Source organism: Ctenopharyngodon idella, chromosome 1 (genome assembly GCF_019924925.1).
Source record: "Ctenopharyngodon idella isolate HZGC_01 chromosome 1, HZGC01, whole genome shotgun sequence".
Lineage (NCBI taxonomy): Eukaryota > Metazoa > Chordata > Actinopteri > Cypriniformes > Xenocyprididae > Ctenopharyngodon > Ctenopharyngodon idella.
The window spans coordinates 12,328,030-12,349,257 of record NC_067220.1 but is presented as its reverse complement, the minus strand read 5'-3'; the positions used below and the strand labels follow the sequence as shown (position 1 = coordinate 12,349,257).

General features: G+C 34.5%; 1 protein-coding gene and 1 long non-coding RNA gene across 3 annotated transcripts in view; one reads left to right on the top strand and one right to left on the bottom strand.

Moving 5' to 3' along the window:
• Positions 1-3,306: 3,306 nt before the first annotated feature.
• On the top strand, positions 3,307-18,598 carry gaa2 (alpha glucosidase 2). 2 transcript variants are annotated; one of them, XM_051888994.1, is made up of 20 exons: positions 3,307-3,324; positions 5,243-5,872; positions 6,658-6,803; positions 6,988-7,153; positions 7,567-7,663; positions 7,998-8,117; positions 8,239-8,357; positions 9,160-9,291; positions 10,257-10,367; positions 11,233-11,346; positions 11,871-11,955; positions 12,046-12,163; positions 13,771-13,904; positions 14,006-14,157; positions 14,458-14,606; positions 14,816-14,957; positions 15,053-15,151; positions 16,305-16,469; positions 16,785-16,931; positions 17,398-18,598. In XM_051888994.1, exons 2-20 carry the CDS (start codon positions 5,252-5,254, stop codon positions 17,458-17,460), a joined length of 2,880 nt encoding a protein of 959 aa, XP_051744954.1. In that variant the 5' UTR covers positions 3,307-3,324; positions 5,243-5,251; the 3' UTR covers positions 17,461-18,598. The 2 variants fall into 2 exon arrangements, with proteins under 2 accessions (XP_051744954.1, XP_051744945.1); XM_051888985.1 differs by lacking the exon at positions 3,307-3,324 and adding an exon at positions 3,503-3,676.
• Positions 17,738-21,228, bottom strand: part of LOC127509862 (uncharacterized) — a 7,245-nt gene continuing 3,754 nt past the window's right edge. Inside the window, exon 2 of the long non-coding RNA XR_007929373.1 lies at positions 17,738-20,550. This is a non-coding gene — a long non-coding RNA (uncharacterized LOC127509862). The remainder of the gene's footprint in view (positions 20,551-21,228) is intronic.

Sequence of the window (21,228 nt, the reverse complement as noted above, 5' to 3'; positions counted from 1 at the left end):
TATTCACTGCCATTATATGGACAACCGGGACTCTTTTTAAAAATTCTCCTTTTGTGACCCATAAAAAAGAAGGACATACAGCATTAGAACAACACCAGGGTGTGTAAATGATGAATTTTTGGGTGAACTGACCCTTTAATAAAAATTAAACTGTTTATTGTTAGTTCATGTTAGCTTCAGGTCCATTAAATAATATTAACAGACACAACTTTTATTTTTTATTTTAATAATGCATTATTAGTAAATGTTGAAAATAACAATAACTAAGATTAATAAATATTTAGAAGTATTTTTCATTGTTAGTTTATATTAAAGGGGTCTTAATATAAAGGGGGAAAATTTCCCTTGACCTTTTGACATATAAGAGGTCATTGTACGATGAAATTTTCCTGTAAGTTTCAGAACTCAGAACTTCCTTGTTAGTCCAAAAACAGCTTTTATTGAAACTTTTATTGAAATCAAGCTCAGAAAAAGACTCCTTTCAGATTTTGATGTAATAGTGTGACAAAAGACCGCCCCTGCAGAAGATCATCAACACCTACTTCTACATCATTGCCTCTTTAGCCCCGCCCACCAATTCACATATGTCATGAGGGCTTTTCACACTTGAAATAGTTAACCCTGGGTCATTCTAAACCCTAGGTAAACGGAATCCTGGGTTATCTTTATTCACGTTTCACACTGCTCATACTATACCCGGGGTTAACACTTAATCCTGGGTATTCATAAACTGTCTTTTCACACTGCACATTCCTAAACCTTAGGTTAAAGTCCTTGTTTGAATATTCACGACGTCAGTGTTACTGACTAGAAAAAAGCACCACGTGACCTGTTTACATAAAGGCTCTAGCATTGTGCGTCCTCATTGCTGACTGTAATATCAAGTTTTTTTCTGAGTGAACTTTTCGAACTATAAAGGTAAGAATGACGGTCTCTTCTTCACTCCAATTGTTGCGTTTTCCTTTGCAATTTTTCCTATCATACACAGAAATGACTGTTTACATACATCGCGCTGTGTTTCCGTGTCTGCCTAAAGCGCGTGAATATAAGGCACGCGATTGGTTGTCGGTTGCTAAGCATCTAGTTGTAACATTCTAAAACCGCATCGTTTCACACAGCAAAAGCGGTGCTAACCCTGTTCCAGAGAAGGGTTTCATTAACCCCAGACAAAAAGCAGTGCTAACCCTGCATCTAAATTACAAGTGTAAAACTATCTTTTACCTGGGGTTAAAAGCGGTGTTTAGAATGACGTTAACCCAGGGTTAAGCGCAGTGTGAAAAGCCCAATGTAGTAGGCCTAGTAAATACAAGAGAGATGCAAACACAAGTTTACTCAAGCAATAAAACAATAGAAGTGAAGCGTTAACAAGTATGGTGTCCCATACTCAGAATTTGTGCGCTGTGTTTCACCCATCAAAGTGCACACACACCCGGAGCAGTGGGCAGCCATATTTGCTGCAGCACCCAGTGAGTGATTGGGGTTATGAGAGTGGGGGTAATGAGAGTGGAAGAAAGCCCTATTCATTCACTACATTTCCTGCCGGTACTGAGACTCAAACCTGAGACTTGATTTTGTTTCATCGGAAATTGCTTGCTTGCTGTGATCTCATGTGATTGACAGGTTGCCCCATTCTCACGTCAGTAAACACGTCATCAGAGAAGAGACAAGATGACGCTGCAAGAGGAAGATATTTTGATTGAAGACTGAGGGCACATGATTAAAAAAAAAAAAAAAGATGTGCACGGATAAATCATTTATAATAAATACTGAAATATTCCATAAAAAAATAATAATTGTCCATTTTGATTTCGTGGTGACTTGAATCATTCCAAAACACCTTAGAAACTGAATATAAACACAACCTAAAACACCCTTGCATAGAATTTGACTGAAATAAAGCATATAGGAGGCCTACTTTCTGAACTTCCTGACAGCCCGTGATGACAGCTTAAAATGCTGCTCACTATGAGTTTTGTAGCAGAGCATATATATAATGAGGCCTGGAAGTATGTCACATATCATACTCGGCCCTTGAGATCACCTCGTGCATGCCTGAGGGAAACTGCTCCAGCTAAAGATGAACATGCTGGATTTATGATATAGGAACATGTTTCTATACATTACCAGTGCTACTCTATTTTGGCACTTGTCATCTTGACCTCAAAATATAGGCTACACACGCACTTTTTTCTGAGATAAATTTAATTTTGACTGGAGGGTTTGTGGTTTTAGAAAGATTCATGTAAATTAGGGTTGAAAACAGAATGATTTGTTTCACCTTTATTATAATGGAGCCTCATAACACAGATTATCATCAAGCATTAGAGGGTAATGCGTGGGCAAACAAGACGATATTTCGACAATTAGGAGGCTTGCGGTGTAAATCCCACTTTGAATTTTTCATTTCTCTTGTGAAATCATTTGTAGCGTGGGAGAACTTGAGAGAGGAAGATTATTTTGTCAAATTGTCTAATAACAACATGCGGCTCAGAGCAAATCTCTTAACATCGATAATTAAAACAACAAAAGCCATCTATGATCTTTATAAAATGTCTGGTGCGTGAATTCAGTTGAGTATAAAATATTATATTTCTTTGTCTATGGATCTAAATGATTCTAACGAGTCATATGCTACAAGATTTCAAGAGTAAAATAAAATGCATGCTTTATTTTCAGTTTTCCAAGGTTTTAGTAATTTTACAGCTCAGAACAAAGACTGACCTGCCTTCCCTTTGTTGAATCAAACTGAATTCAATCAACATAGATCAAAGACAGTACAACTGAATCAAAAGAAGACGACACATTTCATGCTGTTCTCATTTTCAAGTCCCCAATAATAGTTGATAATAGGTTATAAGATGTTTGAATTTGTTCACCATCAACTCATCATATTATATTATTACTTCAGTGTTATATATATATTACATAAATATTTTATAAACCTACATCACACTTACATTTTATGTGGAGACACTTTCACTCCACTTATTAGTCTGAGCTGCCATCTGCTGGACGATGTCACGAAGACGTAAGGCTAAAGATTTAAACTTTTAAGACCCTAAACATATTATTTATAATGTATTTTTCTCTCAATATTTATTCAAATTTTAATTGCATTTGAATTTTTATTGGTTCTCTTTTAATTGTTTTGAATGTTTATCGAACAAGCACTATTATTTCCAGGCCAGTAGATGGCAGTGATGTACTCACAGTTGAGCGAGCGTCACACACTAGAATAATATCATGAAGAAATTGTTATTTTGAACCGGCTCTTTTGGATGTTTCATTCGAACCGATTCGCAGAGTGAGGAGTACTGCTGAGAAGTAAGTGACAAATTGGAAAAAGCAAATAAAACATTTTACAAAATAGTAACTTATAAAAGATCATATGGAAAATGCGGGCGGCACAGGGAGGTTTTTGAGTGATGACTCAAGTGAATCAGTGAATCGTTTTCAGAGCTCGTTCACTCTACTGATCCGTCTAAAGGAGCCGAATTGCTAGACGAATCGGCTTTCCATTGCTACTGTAGTAGGGCACGCAGCAACACTAACTTCACAAGACATGAAACACCCGTGACATTTACCTGTGCAAAAACCATAGGATATTCATTAATGTAATGTAGTGTGTCAAACATTAAAACCTTATAATATCCTGCATATTCCGACAGCATAAAAAGTAAGTTCATTTAAATGTGCATTTTTCTCTTGTATGTTGTTTGATGTTTCGTGTGAGCTCCGTGTTTTTCATAATGTGTAACAATGTCACATATATGATGTCATTTTAACGAAGTGGATTTATTTAAAAATGTCGCATGGAAAAATAACACAGATAAACATTAGCTTTATGTACCTCTTTCCTAAGAGATTCATATAGATGGTTCATTTAATCGCAGCTTTTCTTGTTTGTTTGCTTGATAGATTACTACGTTTCTAACATGTACAAGGCCTGTCATTTTCTATCTGAAGATATATGCAGTAATTTAAAAGAGTATATTTATCCATTATAACCATGGTACTGAGATTCTGTAGTGCTAACATGTTACGTTTTGAAAGTGTAATTTCATATACAATGATATTTACTCCAAGATGCTTCAAAGAACATGACAAAACAACAACAAGGAAATCCATGGCACTTAAAAATAATAATAATTAAAAAAAAAAAAAAGAAAAAAAAAGAAAAACATGCACACACGCCACCCATGATGTGTATAATATTTGAAGGCATGTGTTTGTATAGATAGTGTTTTGTTGGACTCTGACCTCTCCAGGACCTCATAAACTGATATGTTGTATTCTGTAAGAGTGGAGATATGGCTTGTCAATCAAATGCTGGGACTTTAACTCAGAAGTTGTAAACTCCCTATTTAGCCGTTCTGGACAACAGAGCATTTACAACTAGACAGAGAACTATTATACCTGGGTAATTTTCACTTCAATGTTTTTGATTAAAACATGTTTTATGATTTCAAAACATAACTTTGTTTTTGCATGCTTGCTTTTTCATTTTGTGAAAAGAGCAAAGAACATGAATCTTTCAGCAGAAGAGGTAGAGTATGATGTTTGGTCTCATTTCCTCTCCAATAGGAAGCTATCTCCAGTAGCCACTTCCCTTCGTAGTTCTTCCAAATATCTGCAGTTTTATGTACGTGAAAGTGTTCACCTCTGCGTGACATCTGTCACGTGACTTTTAGAGGGACTTAATGTTGGCAGATATATAGTGTCCTTATAGCTGTGCCCTACAGAGGCTGAGACTGCTGAAGAACTTGCTGATGCCTGCATTTTTATCATTAAAGGGAAAGTTCACCCAAAAATGAAAATTCTCTCATCATTTACTCACCCTCAAGTTGTTTCAAACTTGTATGAATTTCTTTCTTCTGCTGAACACAAAAGAAGACATTTTGAAGAATGTAGGTAACCAAACAGTTGATGGACCCCATTGACTTCCATAGTGTTTTTTCCATACTATTGAAGTCATTGGGGTCCATCAGTTGTTTGGTTACCCATATTATTCAAAATATCTTCTTTTGTGTTGAGCAGAAGAAAGAAATTCATACTGGTTTGGAACAACTCGAGGGTGAGTAAATGATGACAGAATTTTCATTTTTGGGTGAACTATTCCTTTAAATAAAGTTAACAAATGTAACCTTATTGTAAAGTGTTACCATTTAATTCTTACGGTTAGGGATGTTGTTGCCTTGGTGAACACCGTTAATTGTCTTCTTTTTTCCTCATTTATACTCAGGTGTTTGAAATGGTTTCGTACAAGAGACTCACCCCTGAGGAGGTTAATTTCTCTGGAGCTGCGTTATTGGATCCTGATGAGTCAACAGACACAGATGGGAAGGAAGTAGGCCCAGAACAGCCCCTGCTGCCCCAGAGCCCTCGCTGCTCCATCACCGTTGCCCTGCTGACCCTTGGAGGACTTATTGTGGTTCTCTCTGGTGTTTGGATGCTTGGGACCATATTTTGGTTTCATAATCCACCCTCCACAGAACCCCATAGACTCCCTCCACCTGCTGTGGCTAAAAGCCCAAACGGGACGTGGCTACAACCACAATCCTGCTTGAAGATTCCAGAAGCTTGGAGGTTTGACTGTTATCCTGAGAGAGGCGTGGTGGTCACAGAGGAGATGTGCCGTGCTCGAAACTGCTGCTTCATACAGCAGTCACAGGCTAAGACATCCGGACGGAATGGAGTGCCGTGGTGTTTCTACACACCTGACTATCCATCCTATGAGTTGGTGTCCATTATTGACACCGAGATGGGGAAAGTGGGAAAACTGCTCCGGAACAGTAAGACATATTATCCAAAAGACATAGATGCACTGCAGCTGGAAGTGTTGTTTGAGGAAGACAACAGACTGCGTGTGAAGGTGAGAGCACATTTGGTCTTCATGTTACTGGCTCTTTTCGCTTGTGATCACTCAAAATAATTTAGTTATTAATAGTTGACATTGAAGTCCATAATTTTTTCTTTTTCTTTTTTAAATAAAGTGAATTCTAGTGGTGAAATGATCTGTTAGCATTCATATCACTCACAGACCACCAAAATGCAATTAATGATCTGATGTTGGTACCAGATCTGTTGATATTGACTATATTCATTTTAATTAATTTAAAACAGTTTATTTTTAATTATTTGAAGATGTAGAGTTTAATAATTGTCATTTTTAATAATTTATATCCATTCTAAAATGTGGGGTTAGTATGCTCACCAAGGCAGTATTTCTTTGATCAAAATACTGTAAAAACAGTAATTTTGTTGATCAGAAACATGAAACATTTCAAGAAACATTTCTTATTATTATCACTGTTAAAAACAGTTGTGCTGCTTAATATTTTTGTGGAAACAGTGATTTTTTTTTTTTTCTTCAGAATTCTTTGATGAATTGAAAGTTCAAAATAGCATTTATTTGCAATCAAAATCTTTTGTAACATTATAAATGTCTTTATTGTCACTTATGATCAATATGATGTATCCTTGCTAAAGTATTAATTTATTTAAAATAAAAAAATTACTGACCCGAAACTTTTGAACGGTAATGTATAATATATACAATATATTGGCCAGAATATTAATATCGGTATATGCCTATTAGAAAATGTCATAACCTTGTACATTATTTATTGTTTCATAATATTCATTTGTCTCATACAGATAACAGACCCAAATGAAAAGAGGTACGAGGTGCCTATAGATGTTCCTGTGGTTCAGAAAAGAGCATCAAATCCTTCTTACACCGTAGACTTCATCAAAGAACCTTTCGGGCTGATTGTCAAGAGAACGCAGACAGGAACTGTGCTGTAAGTACTGTTTATTGTCATCTAACATTAGAAAATGGACCTGCCTTTAAATTGAAAATGCAATGATTTAGTTTCTTTTACATTAGAAATGATGACCAGACCAAAACTTTAGTTTTGAAATCTATAGTAGTCTATAGTGTCTCTGTATCAGTATTGAGTTATTAACATGTTCACATGCCGTTAGGCTGAATACATCCATAGCTCCTCTCTTCTATGCGGATCAGTTCCTGCAGATGTCCACATCATTACCGTCACGTTTCATATATGGACTGGGTGAACATCGCTCCAACTTTCTGCATGATGTCCAGTGGAACACTCTCACCATGTGGGCTCGAGATGTTCCACCCATGGTAACAACACTTAAATTTCACTTAAAAAAAACTGAATACAAAAAGTTTAGCACAATTAGTGGCCCTTTATCTAGTCTATAGGAAAAGTAACTGTTGCAGATTAGTAAAATACAAATTAATATTGTAATTTTGCTGCTGTGTTCAACTTGTTGCTAGTCTGATTGGATTTAAGGTTGCATTGTTTTCTGTGTTGTAATAGACTGTTTTTCTTCATGGAAGCTTGAAGCTTTCAACTCAAACTTTAAAATCAAATCAGTATTTCACATTTGATTATGTGTATTTTGTGACATTGACTATATTACATTGCACTGATTACATGAGCCCTTGAAAAGCACTGCAAAGTGCAAACATCACAGATTAATAAATGTTCTAGATTGCACTTACTTTTCTGTACTTCTCGATTGTTCTTTCAGGAGCTGACCAACCTCTATGGCGTCCATCCCTTTTATCTTTCTGTGGAATCTGATGGAATGGCACATGGGTTTTTCATGCTCAACAGCAATGCAATGGGTGGGTTCATCATCACACACATGCACACTTGGTTCTAGCATGATCTTGAGGTAATGGTTGAATCCGTAATCAGTATGCTATGTTTGTTTTGCACCTATGTTTGACGTTCGTTTTATTGTAATGTTTATGATAAGCCTTGTATTCGGTCATGATAATACACCCAGACTTGATTTTGTCCATCGGGAATTGATTGGATCATTGCATGTCAAAAAATATGGTATTGGAATGCTACAATGTCCAGAAAAACTATGTTATTGTAAATACCATATCACCATTTTGTAAGTCTGAACTGCCTGAACTTTGTATTAACGTTTGTAAATAATCTGTCATGTAGATGTGGCTCTGCAGCCTGCACCTGCTCTCACCTGGCGTATGATTGGTGGGATCCTCGACTTTTACGTTTTCCTAGGCCCGGATCCTATCTCTGTGATTGGACAGTACCTGGATGTTGTAGGTCAGCAAGCATCATAAGCAGTATTTGATAGGCATTTTGGCATGAAGAATCAGAAGTTCACTAACTAATGATTGTATCCTCTCTCTCTTTTTTTCTTTTTTTTTTTTTTCTTTCCTATTAGGTAAGCCTGCAATGCCCATCTACTGGGCTCTGGGCTATCATCTCTGCCGATGGGGCTACAAGTCTAGCAACAAAACCTGGAATGTTGTGAGAGAAATGCGGAATTATGGGATACCTCAGGTACTATACAGTAGCTGTTATATCATGTTCATTAATTATTGGTTTGGTGTAGGTAGGTGGTGTAGGTAATTATGGTTCATAGTCAAATGTTTACTGATTGGTTAGAATTTGAAATCTAATGCTCACCAGATTTGCACTTTCAAATATTTCAACACAGAAAATGATAAAGCAAAAACTGTATGCCATAAACGTATATCTGTCTCCATCAGTGTTATTGATAACTAAAACCTAAAACTTAATTTTTTTTGTTTAAGGTAATTGAAATAAAGCTAAAAAGCTTGATGAAAATCTTATAACTTAAACTTAAATGAAGATTAGAAATGTTGCCTTGGCAATTAAATGAAATAAGCTGAAGTGATTAAAATGAATTTAAAAAATTAAATAAATTGAAGCTATATAGAAATATTTTAAAAAAACAAAACAAAAAAACAACAACAATAGAAATAACAAAAAGCACATAACAAAATTACTAAAAATGTATATTAAAATGTAAAAATATTAAAAATATGAATACATACTATAGTAATATAAATAATTAATACTGTTCTCTATCTGTAATGCTAATTTACTCTAATACAAACACTCGTTCACAGGGACATTAAAACAGCACTTTTAAAATCTAGTGAATTTTATTGTTGCATATTGTTCGTGATCCTTTGCCTCATTGCTGACATGCAAAGAGAAGTCTGATTTCTGCTTTTGTAATCAACCACAGAAAAACACTGACTTAGCATTGTGCATTTAGCAAAATGAAAAAATTGTAAATTGTACAAAGCAAATTGATTTTTTTTTTTTCTTTCAGGACGTTCAGTGGAATGACATTGACTACATGGATCGTGCTCTAGACTTCACTTATGAGCCTATGAACTTTTCCACCCTACCTGACCTCGTGAAAGACCTTCACAGACATGATCAACACTACGTCATGATTCTGGTACACACACACACACACACACACACACGCTTTGATTGACTATGAGCTATACCTTAGGTTACTCTAAGCGTCAAAGGTTTCTATTTGTATTTACAGTGTGTTTTTACAAGTGTTGACCATTGTAGCCAATCACAATCATATCTGTTGAGCACCTGAACTCAATGGCCTACTCAGTAAGTTAGTCAGAATCTGCTTAACACCACTGAAAACGCACAAGCTTGCGAATCCTTTCATTAAATCATTGTACAATTAAGTGCTTTTTTTATTTTAACGGGGGTTTTCTCAAGTTTAATTTTTTATACTGCTAAGTACACTGCAAAGTTTCTGGATTGACAACTGAATTTAAGTGCGCAATTGAATTGGAAACTGCGATGATTGACAGGAATAACAAACAGACAAGACAACATGGGACACAAGTTTTTAAAGTACTAAATTCAACAGTTTTTGCTCTGGTACGGAAATTGGTACTGAGAACCGACTACTAAAATTTTGGTATCGTTACAACCTACTTCATACATCCACTAAAAATCACCAGTTGGTTTAATGTCATTGCACAAATTACTATGAAAATTAAAGTTAGTTTTTGGCTCAAATGATCATCATTTGTTTGAAGATGTCACTTGATTTGATATGCAATGACATTCATACATGTAAAATGTGGCTTAAATAATTTGTGGGGACTGTCAATAGATTTATTTGCAGAAAGCAAATCAACTAAAAATCTAAATGAGAGGAACTTTTATGTCATGTGGGTTTATTAAACATCCATGTGACACACTTCCTCATTCGGCTCTCGTCTCTTTTGTGTTGCATTAGAATCTTACTGACAGTCATGAGGCCTATTTGGCAACTGAATGTTGAAACCTTCACTAAAGAATTTGGATGTGTCACTGTGGATTTAGCTAAAGTGTGCTTGATTTTAAACTGTAGTTTGTGTGTTTGTCTCTTTTGCGCTTCCTCATCAGGATCCTGGCATCAGTAGCTCTCAGCCGTCTGGCTCCTACTGGCCGTTTGAGGAAGGAAAGAAGAGAGGGATTTTCATCAATGACTCGAATGGAGACGTCCTTATTGGGAAGGTACATTGTGGTTTTTGTTTTTTAAGAAGTCACTTATGCTCACCAAGGCTGCATTCATTTGATCACAAATACAGTAAAAACAATAATATTGTGAAATATTATTGCAATTTAAAATAACTGTTTTCTATTTTTATATATTTTAAAATGTAATTTATTTCTGTGATCAAAGCTGAATTTTCAGCATCATTACTCCAGTCTTTAGTATCACATGATCCTTCAGAAATCATTCTAATATAATGATTTTGGTGCTCATGAAACCTTTCTTATCTGTGTTGAAAATAATTGTGCTGCTTAATACTCAAAAATATTTTTTTCAGGATTCTTTAATGAATAGAAAGTTGAAATGAACAGCATTTCATTAAAATAGAAACCTTTTGCAGCATTATAAATGTCTTTACTGTCACTTTTGATTAATTGAATGCATCCCTGCTATATAAAAGTATTCATTTCCGAAGAAGAAAAGAATGTGCTGACCCCAAAACTGACTCTGGCAGCTGTTTTTATTTTTCATAAGGATGCTGGCCACCATGATCACATGTCCAGATGAATACTACTGACTTTTCCACAATAATTTCATACTTTATTGATTGTGGAATAAATTAATCATTAAACATTTCTATAATGGCATCATAATCAATAAACTTAAGTGTCATGCTACATTCGCACCAATAGGTGTCAATATGAAGTCCAAGACTGGGTGAAACCTAAACAGAAACTTAGTCATTAATTACCATTTTTAAGAGTGTTTGGAAGCTTAAAAAATGTTATGATTAAATGAAATTAAATTAAAATGTAGTAATTATGAATATTATATGTGACTTGACTGCAGATGTTTTTGTTGTTGTTGTTGTTGCTTGTTTCTAAGGTTTGGCCAGGTCTCACTGCTTTTCCAGATTTCTCCAATCCAGACACACATGAATGGTGGTACCAGAATCTGCAGAGGTTCCATGACAAAGTGGCATTTGATGGCGTGTGGATTGTATGTTTTGCATTTGTATTACTCCTTGTTTGATGGTTCATTATTTATGGAAGCTTGATTCCGCCATGAAATAAAAAAAAAAAGGTAATTGTACATTTTTCTCACAATTCTGACTTTTTTTCTCGCAATTGCGAGATATAAACTCACAATTGAGTGATGTAAACTCGCAATTGCGAGTTAAAATCTCGCAATTCTGACTTTTTTCTCAGAATTGTGAGATGAACTCGTAGTTGCGTGTTATAATGTCCAATTGTGAGGGGAAAAAGACAGACATTTTTTTCTCAGAATTGCGAGTTTATATCTCACAATTCTGACTTTGTAACTTGCAATTCCGACTTTAAAACACAATTCTGACTTTATAACTCACTTTTACTAGTTTAAATCAGCAAATTCGCAATTACCTTTATTTTATTTTTTTTTACTGGCGGAAACAAGCTTTCATAATTATTTGTATTTACCCAAGCATTGATCTTGCTTTTTAATATGCTCAATATACTCTTCTTCTTTTTTGTTTCTTCCTCAAGGACATGAATGAGCCGTCTAATTTCTTAGATGGATCACTGAATGGTTGTCCAGAGAATGAACTGGAAAATCCTCCCTACACCCCAGGTATCAGTGTGTTAGCTATTATGTGGAGATCTACATTATTCATGCTATGTTTCTTCCAACAATAAGACAAATGGTGTTGTCTTGCTGTAGGTATTCTGGGTGGTACATTAAAGGCCAAGACTGTGTGTGCATCTGCACGTCAGAAAATCTCCTCTCACTACAACATACACAGTCTGTATGGACTCATGGAAGCTAAGGCCACTGAAAGGTACAGACAATCACACAAAAAAGACACGAAAAAATATACATTTGTATACTACCGTTCAAACGTTAGGGGTCTGTAATATTTTTTTTTTTTAATGTTTTTGAAATGTTTTTTATGCTCACCAAGGCTGCATTCATTAATACAATTTGCATAACTGTTTTCCAGAGGAGTAAAGAGAACCTGAAAACTATAAAAAAAAAAACAAACAAAAAAAAAAAGTACAGATACCTTACAGCCAAAATGACTCCATTACAAGTTACAAGTCACCAATTCCAATACGACTTGAGTAAAAGTCTTAGAGTATCTGATATTAACAGTACTTAAGTATTTTACTCGTACTGAATGTAGGCTCAAAGATGCACTAGTCCTGAGAGACATACCAGTGAAATTAAGAAACAGTTGATTTGTAAGATGAGAAATCATGTTTATTTTCTAAAATCAAAATAAAACATTGAACACCTCAAAATTGCAATAAATCAAGGTCGACACAACAGCTTCTTAAAGTCTACAAACACTCTAGTCTCAGTTAAGCTCAAGTGCACAAAAAGGCCATAAGTGAACCAATATCCTTCAAAAAGGTCTCTTCAATGTGGTGCATAATTAAAATAATGTTAAGTAAAATTAACTAGTCAAAGTCTACTTGCACTGGACATGCTGGTTTCAGTTTTATCGCCGGCTGCAGTCATGACCTCATCTCAAACCAATCACATGCGATTCAGCAACTACCTGCTAATGCACTCACATTTACGTGAAGTAGCCTTGTTGACAAGTTTGGGTGAGTAAAGACAAAACGCACAAGATATAGTACCTTCAATGTCCTTAGATGGCGATTCTTTATAGAAGAAATAAACAGCTGCAGAAAAAGTTAGGTGCCATGCAAAATGTAATGTGTAATTGCATTACTCATCACAAATGTATTGGAGTAAAGAGTACATATACAGAGTTAGAGTTTAAAAGTTGCTAATATCCTTGTTACTCAGTAAAACTACAAAGTAGCCAAAAAGATACTTAAGTACAGTAACTGATTACATTTACTCAAATACTTGACAACACTGCTGTTTTTGATTTTTAATATTTTTTGAAATGTAATTTATTCCTGTGATATTCCTGTGATAAAATATAATTTATAACTGTGATGACAAAGCTGAATTTTCAGCATCATTACTCCAGTCTTCAGTGTCACATGATCCTTCAGAAATAATTCTAATATGCTGATTTGCTGCTCAAGAAACATTTCTTATTATTATTATCAAAGTTGTGCTGCTTAATATATTTGTGGAAACCATGATACATTTTTGTCAGGATTCTTTGAGTAGAAAGTTCAAAAGAACAGCATATATTTGAAATAGAAATCTTTGTGACCTTGTAGATGCCACTTTTGATCAATTTAATGTATCCTTGCTGAAAAAGTGTTAATTTCTAAAAAATAAAAACAATCTTACGAACCCAAACTTTTGTCAAACTAAGTGCCACCTAAAAAGAAAGATGGCGCAAGCAAACTTTTTCACCCCAAAAAAAGTTTCAAGTTTACTTTTCAAAATAAAGACAAAGTATTTGGACACTTTCTGTTTGTCAAACGGTAGTGGATCATGTTCATCTGTCTCTCTCAGTGCTTTGAGGAAGATCACAGGGAAGCGTCCCTTCATCATTTCCCGATCTACGTTTCCCAGTCAGGGCAGGTATTCGGGCCATTGGCTCGGAGACAACAGGAGTCAATGGAAAGATCTGGCCACATCTATACCAGGTATAAACGCACACACCCGTGCTCTGCTGAGGTCAGAGTTAGTCCCATATAGTGTTGTATTTACTACAACTTTACTAACCATTTTCTTTTCTTTTTTCCAGGTATGCTGACATTTAACATCCTGGGCATTCCCCTTATTGGTGCAGACATCTGTGGCTTTGGGGGCAGCACTACAGAAGAACTGTGTGTCCGATGGACCCAGCTCGGAGCTTTCTACCCTTTTTCAAGAAACCACAACTCCTTAGATGAACAGGTGAACTTTCTTCCTGTCCAAATGCTGTTATGACTGTTTACTATAGCTTTAGACTACAGCAAAATCTGCATCTGCAGCTGGTCACAACTCATAATGCCAAGATTCGTGCTGCTTTAGAGGATCTGCTGTGTTTTACAACTGTTTTTATCTTACTGTTTTCTGCAGTCTTGAGACGTTTTTGTCTATTCATCTGATTAGTTACCCATCTGTCTGTTGTTTTGCCAGTACAATATTCTGTTTTTATAATGTTTTATTCCAAAGGCAAGACTCTGGATTAACAGTTTTGTCATTTCACAACAGGATCAGGAACCAACTGCATTCAGCCCTGCAGCTCGTACAGCAATGAAAGAAGCCATCCTTCTCCGTTACTCCCTGTTCCCATATCTCTACACACTCTTCCATCACGCACACATCAGTGGACACACGGTCGCCACACCACTGCTCTTTCAGTAAGATAAACACGTGACTTCAAACCCTGATTGTATGTGCATTGAATTCTTAAAGGAATAGTTTACTCCAAACCTTGGAGTTATCTAGCAGCATCTGATGACAGAATTATAACTTTTAGTGAAGTATCTAGAAACGGATCCAGGCACATAATATTTATCATTTCACTTTGACTTCTTTGCATATAATCACTGTCTGTGCTGTGTTTTAGGTTCCCTACTGATGAGAAGACATATGGGATAGATAAACAGTTCCTATGGGGAAAGAGTTTGCTGGTTACACCGGTTTTGGAGTCAGGACAAGATTATGTTGTGGGATATTTCCCTAAAGGTCTCTGGTACGATTTCCACACTGTAAGTCACATCCTCTCTAGAAATCCTTTTAGAAACATAGAATTCTTTTGCTTTGTAGTCTCACACAACATTCACATTTTTTGTGTCACATACAGGGTGATTCATTGGTAAGCAGAGGAGAAGAGATCAAACTTCAGGCTCCAATGGACAAAATCAACCTGCATCTCAGAGAGGGATCCATCATACCTACACAGGTGAAAGAGAATCACATTATATACATATACCTTATTATTTTCAGTTAACAGAGACAGACTTCCTTGAGTAATTTATATGTAATTATTTATAAATATAATCCAGATTTTATATATAATAAATACACTTCCTGTAAAGGTTTTCTCCATTTACTAAAAAGCAATTTATTTCAACATATACATTAAAAACTGTAATATTATTACATTCTAAAACAACTGTTTTCTATATGAATATACTTAAATTGTATTTATTCTTGTGATCAAAGCAGAATTTTTAGCATTATTACTCCAGTCTTCAGTGTCACATGATCCTTCAGAAATCATTCTAATATGCTGATTTAGTGCTCAAGTATTATGAATTATTATTGGTGCACATTATCACATGATATACATCATATGCTCAATAATTAATAATGGTTCTTATTATTATCATAAATGTTGAAAACATTTTTTTTTTAAACTGTTGATACATTTACTTGAAATAAAAATCTTTTGTAACAAATGTCTTTACTGTCACTTTTGAATAAAAACTTCAAAACAAAATTTTTTTTTTTTTTTTATATATTTTACTTACCCCCAAACTTTTAAATGGTAGTATATCACAGTTTCCACAAAAATATTGAGCAGAACAACTGTTTTCAACATTGATGATAATAATAAATGTTTCTAGAGCAGCAAATCAGCATATTAGAATGATTTCTGAAGGATCATGTGACACTGGGTGTAATGGAGTAATGATGCTGAAAATTCAGCTTTGTCATCACAGGAATAAATTATATTTTAAAGTCTATTAAAATAGAAAACTGATGTTTTAAATTGTAATAAAATGCCATAACATTACTGTATTTCTGATCACATGAATGCAGCCTTGGTGATCATAAGAGACTTCTTTCAAAAACATAAATTTTAATTATTCCAAACTTTTGACCCCTAGTGTATATATACATTTAACAAATAAATTACCTCTTAAAGAAGTCTTTGTCAATTTATTGATATGTAGGTAATTTATATATAACTTATTTATATACAAAATCCAGATTTTAATGGTCTTTCTCAATTTACAAAACTCAATTTACTAGTAGTTGTGTAGGCCGTCCATTCACTGCGATCCGTAGGCATGTTTATTTGAATTCTGTTCTACATGTTTGTGTTTCAGAGACCGAACACCACCCTGTGGGTGAGCAGCGGTCAGCCTCTTCATCTGATTGCAAGTCTGAGTGAGGACGGTCTGGCCAAGGGTGATTTGTATTGGGATGACGGAGAGACCCTTGACTCATATGAGACTGATCAGTACGCTTACATCTATTTCACAGTAGAAAAGGTACAGAAAACCGCACCATTCACCTTTACTGCAACACACCAGATAGCTTTACTTTCAGTAAGCTTTCATTAGATCCTCATACTATAGGCATGTTATAAAAGGTTATTTATTCACGTGTTTTACATGCTGCTTCTCAGATTTGATGTAATCACCTCTGTTAACTTTTCTCATTAAATATTTAGAGTATACACATTTTTATTCAATGTTATTTTATTAAATGCATCACTTGCTTGTTCTTAAATGTTTCAGTAAACAATCATGCTGCCAACTACTTATTATATACAATAATGATCTTTAATTATTAATGATCTTCAGAACACAATGACATCAGAGGTGCTGCATAATCATGAGGAGGCTACTTACATCACAGTGGAAACTGTTTCCTTTTATGGGGTGAAGGCGGAGCCAGAAAATGTAACAGTGAATTCACAAGAGGCCTCGTTCACTTACCGTGACAATCAGGTAATATACTTTAATATTGTTTTTTAGGAAGCTGCTGGTTATAAATACAGTGATGATTGTGCATATTTTATTATCAGGTAAAATTTGAATTTCAAACTGTTTGCAGTAAGATTAAATATGTAAAATTTAAATATGTTCAGTATGTTCATCAGCAGTTATCTGATACTCTATAAGCTTTTATTAGGCTATGTTGAAAGTAATCTGGAATATTTGTCTGTGGTATACTGAATTGCAAAAAAAAAAAAAAAAAAAAAATTATTTTATATATTTGTAATGCATTTAAAAAATATTTAAATACTTAAAATATGAGTTTTTGAGCATGTTAAGGGCCCCAAATTGCCCAAAAGGTTGAGAAAATTTTTTTTACCATAGGAAAACAATAGGGCCCTTCACCCCTTTGGGCCCTAAAAAGACTTATGTAAAACAAGCTTTAAAGAAATGTATTTATTGTCTTATGTCTGTCTAGGTGCTGACAGTAACAGACTTGGGTCTGAACCTCAGTCATAACTTCACAATCAGTTGGATGTAAACGTGAATCATCAGTGCTCTTTCTGAATTGCTAATTGCTGCTGAAATTATGATCTTAACATCTCAACTGACATTATCTCAGTACGTGGACAGTGGTGGTTCTGGTTCCAGCCTGAAATCAAATATGAACCAGAAAGGATATGACAGATTATTGATTGTATGTTAAATTTCTCATGCGCACTTTAAGTGTACTCTTTATTATTGACCCAGCGGTGGTCAGTTGCACTCAGAGGAAGCAAAACCGAAGGGAAGAATTCTGTGTATTTTGTTTGATCTGTTGAATGGATAGATATTTTTACCTATAATGTTATATTACTGCCTGTTATTGCTGAGATTGTTTCTAGAGCAGATTATTCTACTGTTTTAAACCTTTTAGTTGTGAATAAAGTCTGTCATCTTAAAGTTGGCCATGCCATCAAAACCTATAGTTCAAAATGAATTTGAGCATCTAAATATTTTTGTATTGATTCAATGGACCAACAGAGCAAAACAAAAACAACTGCAAATTCAAAAGTGATCCTGCTGAACTCATAACCTTTCCGATTTTCCCAAATTATGTTACTATTATTTTGAATCGCATGTGTATATATTGTTTACAGGCATGTTTGCACAGTTCAGGACATTCTGATGCTGAAGAAATGCATGTTTAAGCTTTAGTTTGCAAACATTATTTCCATGTACTGACAGGCTTGTAATTAACATGATCCAGTATGTTCAGCAATAGAAACATATGAATCATTCTAAAATGTAAAACCATGAAAATATTATGGAAGTAAATCACTGTAAAGTATTCATCAAGGCTTAAAGAGGCATAATTGTGCAGTATTATGTAAATTGCTACCACATGCTGTCGATATTACCATTTATAGCATAACATTGTGCCTTATATTTCATCAAAGCTGTGATTCAACATTCAGTGGCTTTACTGTGAATGTATAAAACCCTCTGTTCGAAAACACTGGGCTGCTTTACAACTTATCAAAATGTAACAAAAAAGTTCGAATATAGACGTGTGCTCCTAAAACGGAAGCTAAAACGAGCCTATTTAAGGCTTCTTCTCTTTAAATGACCCTGAACAAACTGCTGTACAGAGTTTCAGAGGACATACAGGGTAGTGTGCAATAAAAATTCAAAGTGTTCATCTTTTCTTGTGTTTTTCTTTTGATTTGAGGCAGTGATATGCAAAAGAACAATCGCCTAGAAACACAATAGCAACGTGCTAAAAACAACCCTGAAAATATTTGAGTAAAAGGCTATTTGTGTTTCTTTTTTTCATTTACCTCCATTGGTCATCTTAGTGTCCAGCATATATGAACTTTCAAACCACAGCATGTACTTGGAGGAAATAAAAAGAAACATCCTTTTACCCGAACCTAACAAACCTGATTATTTTATGTCTTCCAGTCAGAGCTATAGTTATACAGTATGTGGCCAGGTTATTGCCACATGAAACTGGATTTGGAGGCACTTCCTTCACTTTGTTATATGAAAATGGCTTTTCTCAGGTCAGTACAGAGCCCTGAGGAAAAGTCAGGTAGCTATTTACACAAAACACATTTTTCTAGTATTATAAAGTTATATGCCATCAGAAATAGAATCCAAATTTAATAGGATTTTTTGTAACACTTTGCAATAACTGTCCCATTAGTTAACATTAGTTAAAATTTAACATTTAACTACTGAGTAATAATAACTTACTGCATGTACTTACTATAGGGTTAAGGTTAGGATTATTTGCATGTAATTATGCATAATTTCTAGTTATTACTACACTGTAAAAAAGAACTGCTGGTTTAACTTAAAAAAGTAAGTTACCTGGTTGCCTTAATTTTGAAATTAAAAATTTAAGTTAATACAATGGGAGAGATTGGTTTAATCAACAGAAACTCAAAATATTATGTTATCTGAACCACATTAATTGTTGAAATTGACTTGACAAAAGAAAAAAATGCGAGATATAGTCAGAATTGCAGATATAAAGTCAGAATTGCGTGATATAAAGTGAGAATTGTGAGAGTCAGAATTGCAAGATATAAAGTCATGATATAAAGTCATGATATAAAGTCAGAATTGTGAGATATAAACTCAGTTCTGTGTTATGTCCAATTGTGAGGGGAAAAAAATGTTTTTTTTTCTCAGAATTGCAAGTTATAAAGTCAGAATTGCGTGATAACTAGCAATTGTGAGAACTCAGAATTGCAACTTTCTCGCAATTCTGACTTTATAACTTGCAATTCTGAATATAACTCTATACTATAACTTCTCACAATTCTGACTTTTTTTTCCTCTCAATTGACACACGTCCTCTTATTTGTAACATCTTCAGTTGATTGGAACTTCTTAATTATTTCCCTGATGGTGGGAATGTTTTTTTTTTTTTTTTCTCAATGCTTTAGCTATTTTCTTACAGCCACTTTCTATTTCTGTGAAGCTCAACAATATTTGCTGCACATCAGAACTATATTCTTTGGTTTTTCTCTTTGTGATTAATGATTAAGGGAATTTGGCCTTTGTGTTTACACATATTTGTACTCCTGTGGAACAGGAAGTCATTCCTGGACAATTTCATGCTCTTAGTCACCCTGGTGTGCTAAAAAAAAAACCTTAAATGTGAATATATTTCAGAGATAATTTACTCATAAGAATTTCTAGGGTTATTTGTGGCCACCATGCATTGGAGAAAAACATTTATTTCATAATGTGAGTTTTCCTTCTCTTTCAATTGTTTTACTTCAATGAATGGTTAGAATTTTGTGAATAAAAGATCAAAAGGATAAACAATGCAGATTTATTTTCACAGCTGCCTTTGCTCATATTCACCAAGGGTGCCAATATTAGTGGAGGGCATTTCTGACACTGTTGTTTTAAGCTAAATGAGTTTCTGTCTTTAAATGCATTTTAAAAAACATTTTAAGAAGCATTGTTGTAAAACCAGAGCTGATAGTCAAACGTGGCTTCCTCTAGGAGTGTATCTGCACCTTCAGCTTTCATCTCGCACTGACACAAGACCTGTTTGAAGATCAAAGCCAGACTTTTGCTTCCACATCCAGTATGATATGACAGAAAGTTGAAAGCCATGTTTCTGTACAGGCTGATGCAAGCAGAAAGAAATAAAGACAAAAAGAAACAATAAGACGGACAAAGATGGAATTAAGTGTGAGGCAGAACTTTCATTTCTTGATTGGTTAATTAATTAAAAAGAATTAAACTTAAAAAAAAAAAAAAAACCTGCATGTAGAAAAGTATGTTTTCCAAAGGTCCAAACACATTTATGAAAACATTAGCTTCCGCTGACAATATATTTTCATTATTAAAAACAAAACCATCATAATTACCTTTAAAACATGACAAAATACAGCAAACCAAAATAATTGTCATAATTACTACAGTGCAAATGTGTTTTTGACAAGTTAATGGTAAATATATACATTACAAAGCAAGCGCCTGTCATTATCCACTCCATTCCCCTTGTAATATGCAGTGAGAAAAATGAATCACTGGATAGAGGACTGTTAAAAGTCAAATAAAGACCCTTCTCCCACAAAATTAAATGACACTCACATACAAAATATGACATTTCCATGCGAAGATTTTTGGTTATTTACAGTTTTATTAGAGCATAGTGGGAATTTACACTAGAAGTTTGGGGTTGGTAAGATTTTTTTATGTTTTTTAAAGAAGTCTCTTGTGCTCACCAAGACTGTATTTATTTGATCAAAAATAAAGTAAAAAAAAAAACCAATATTGTGAAATATTATTACAATTTCAA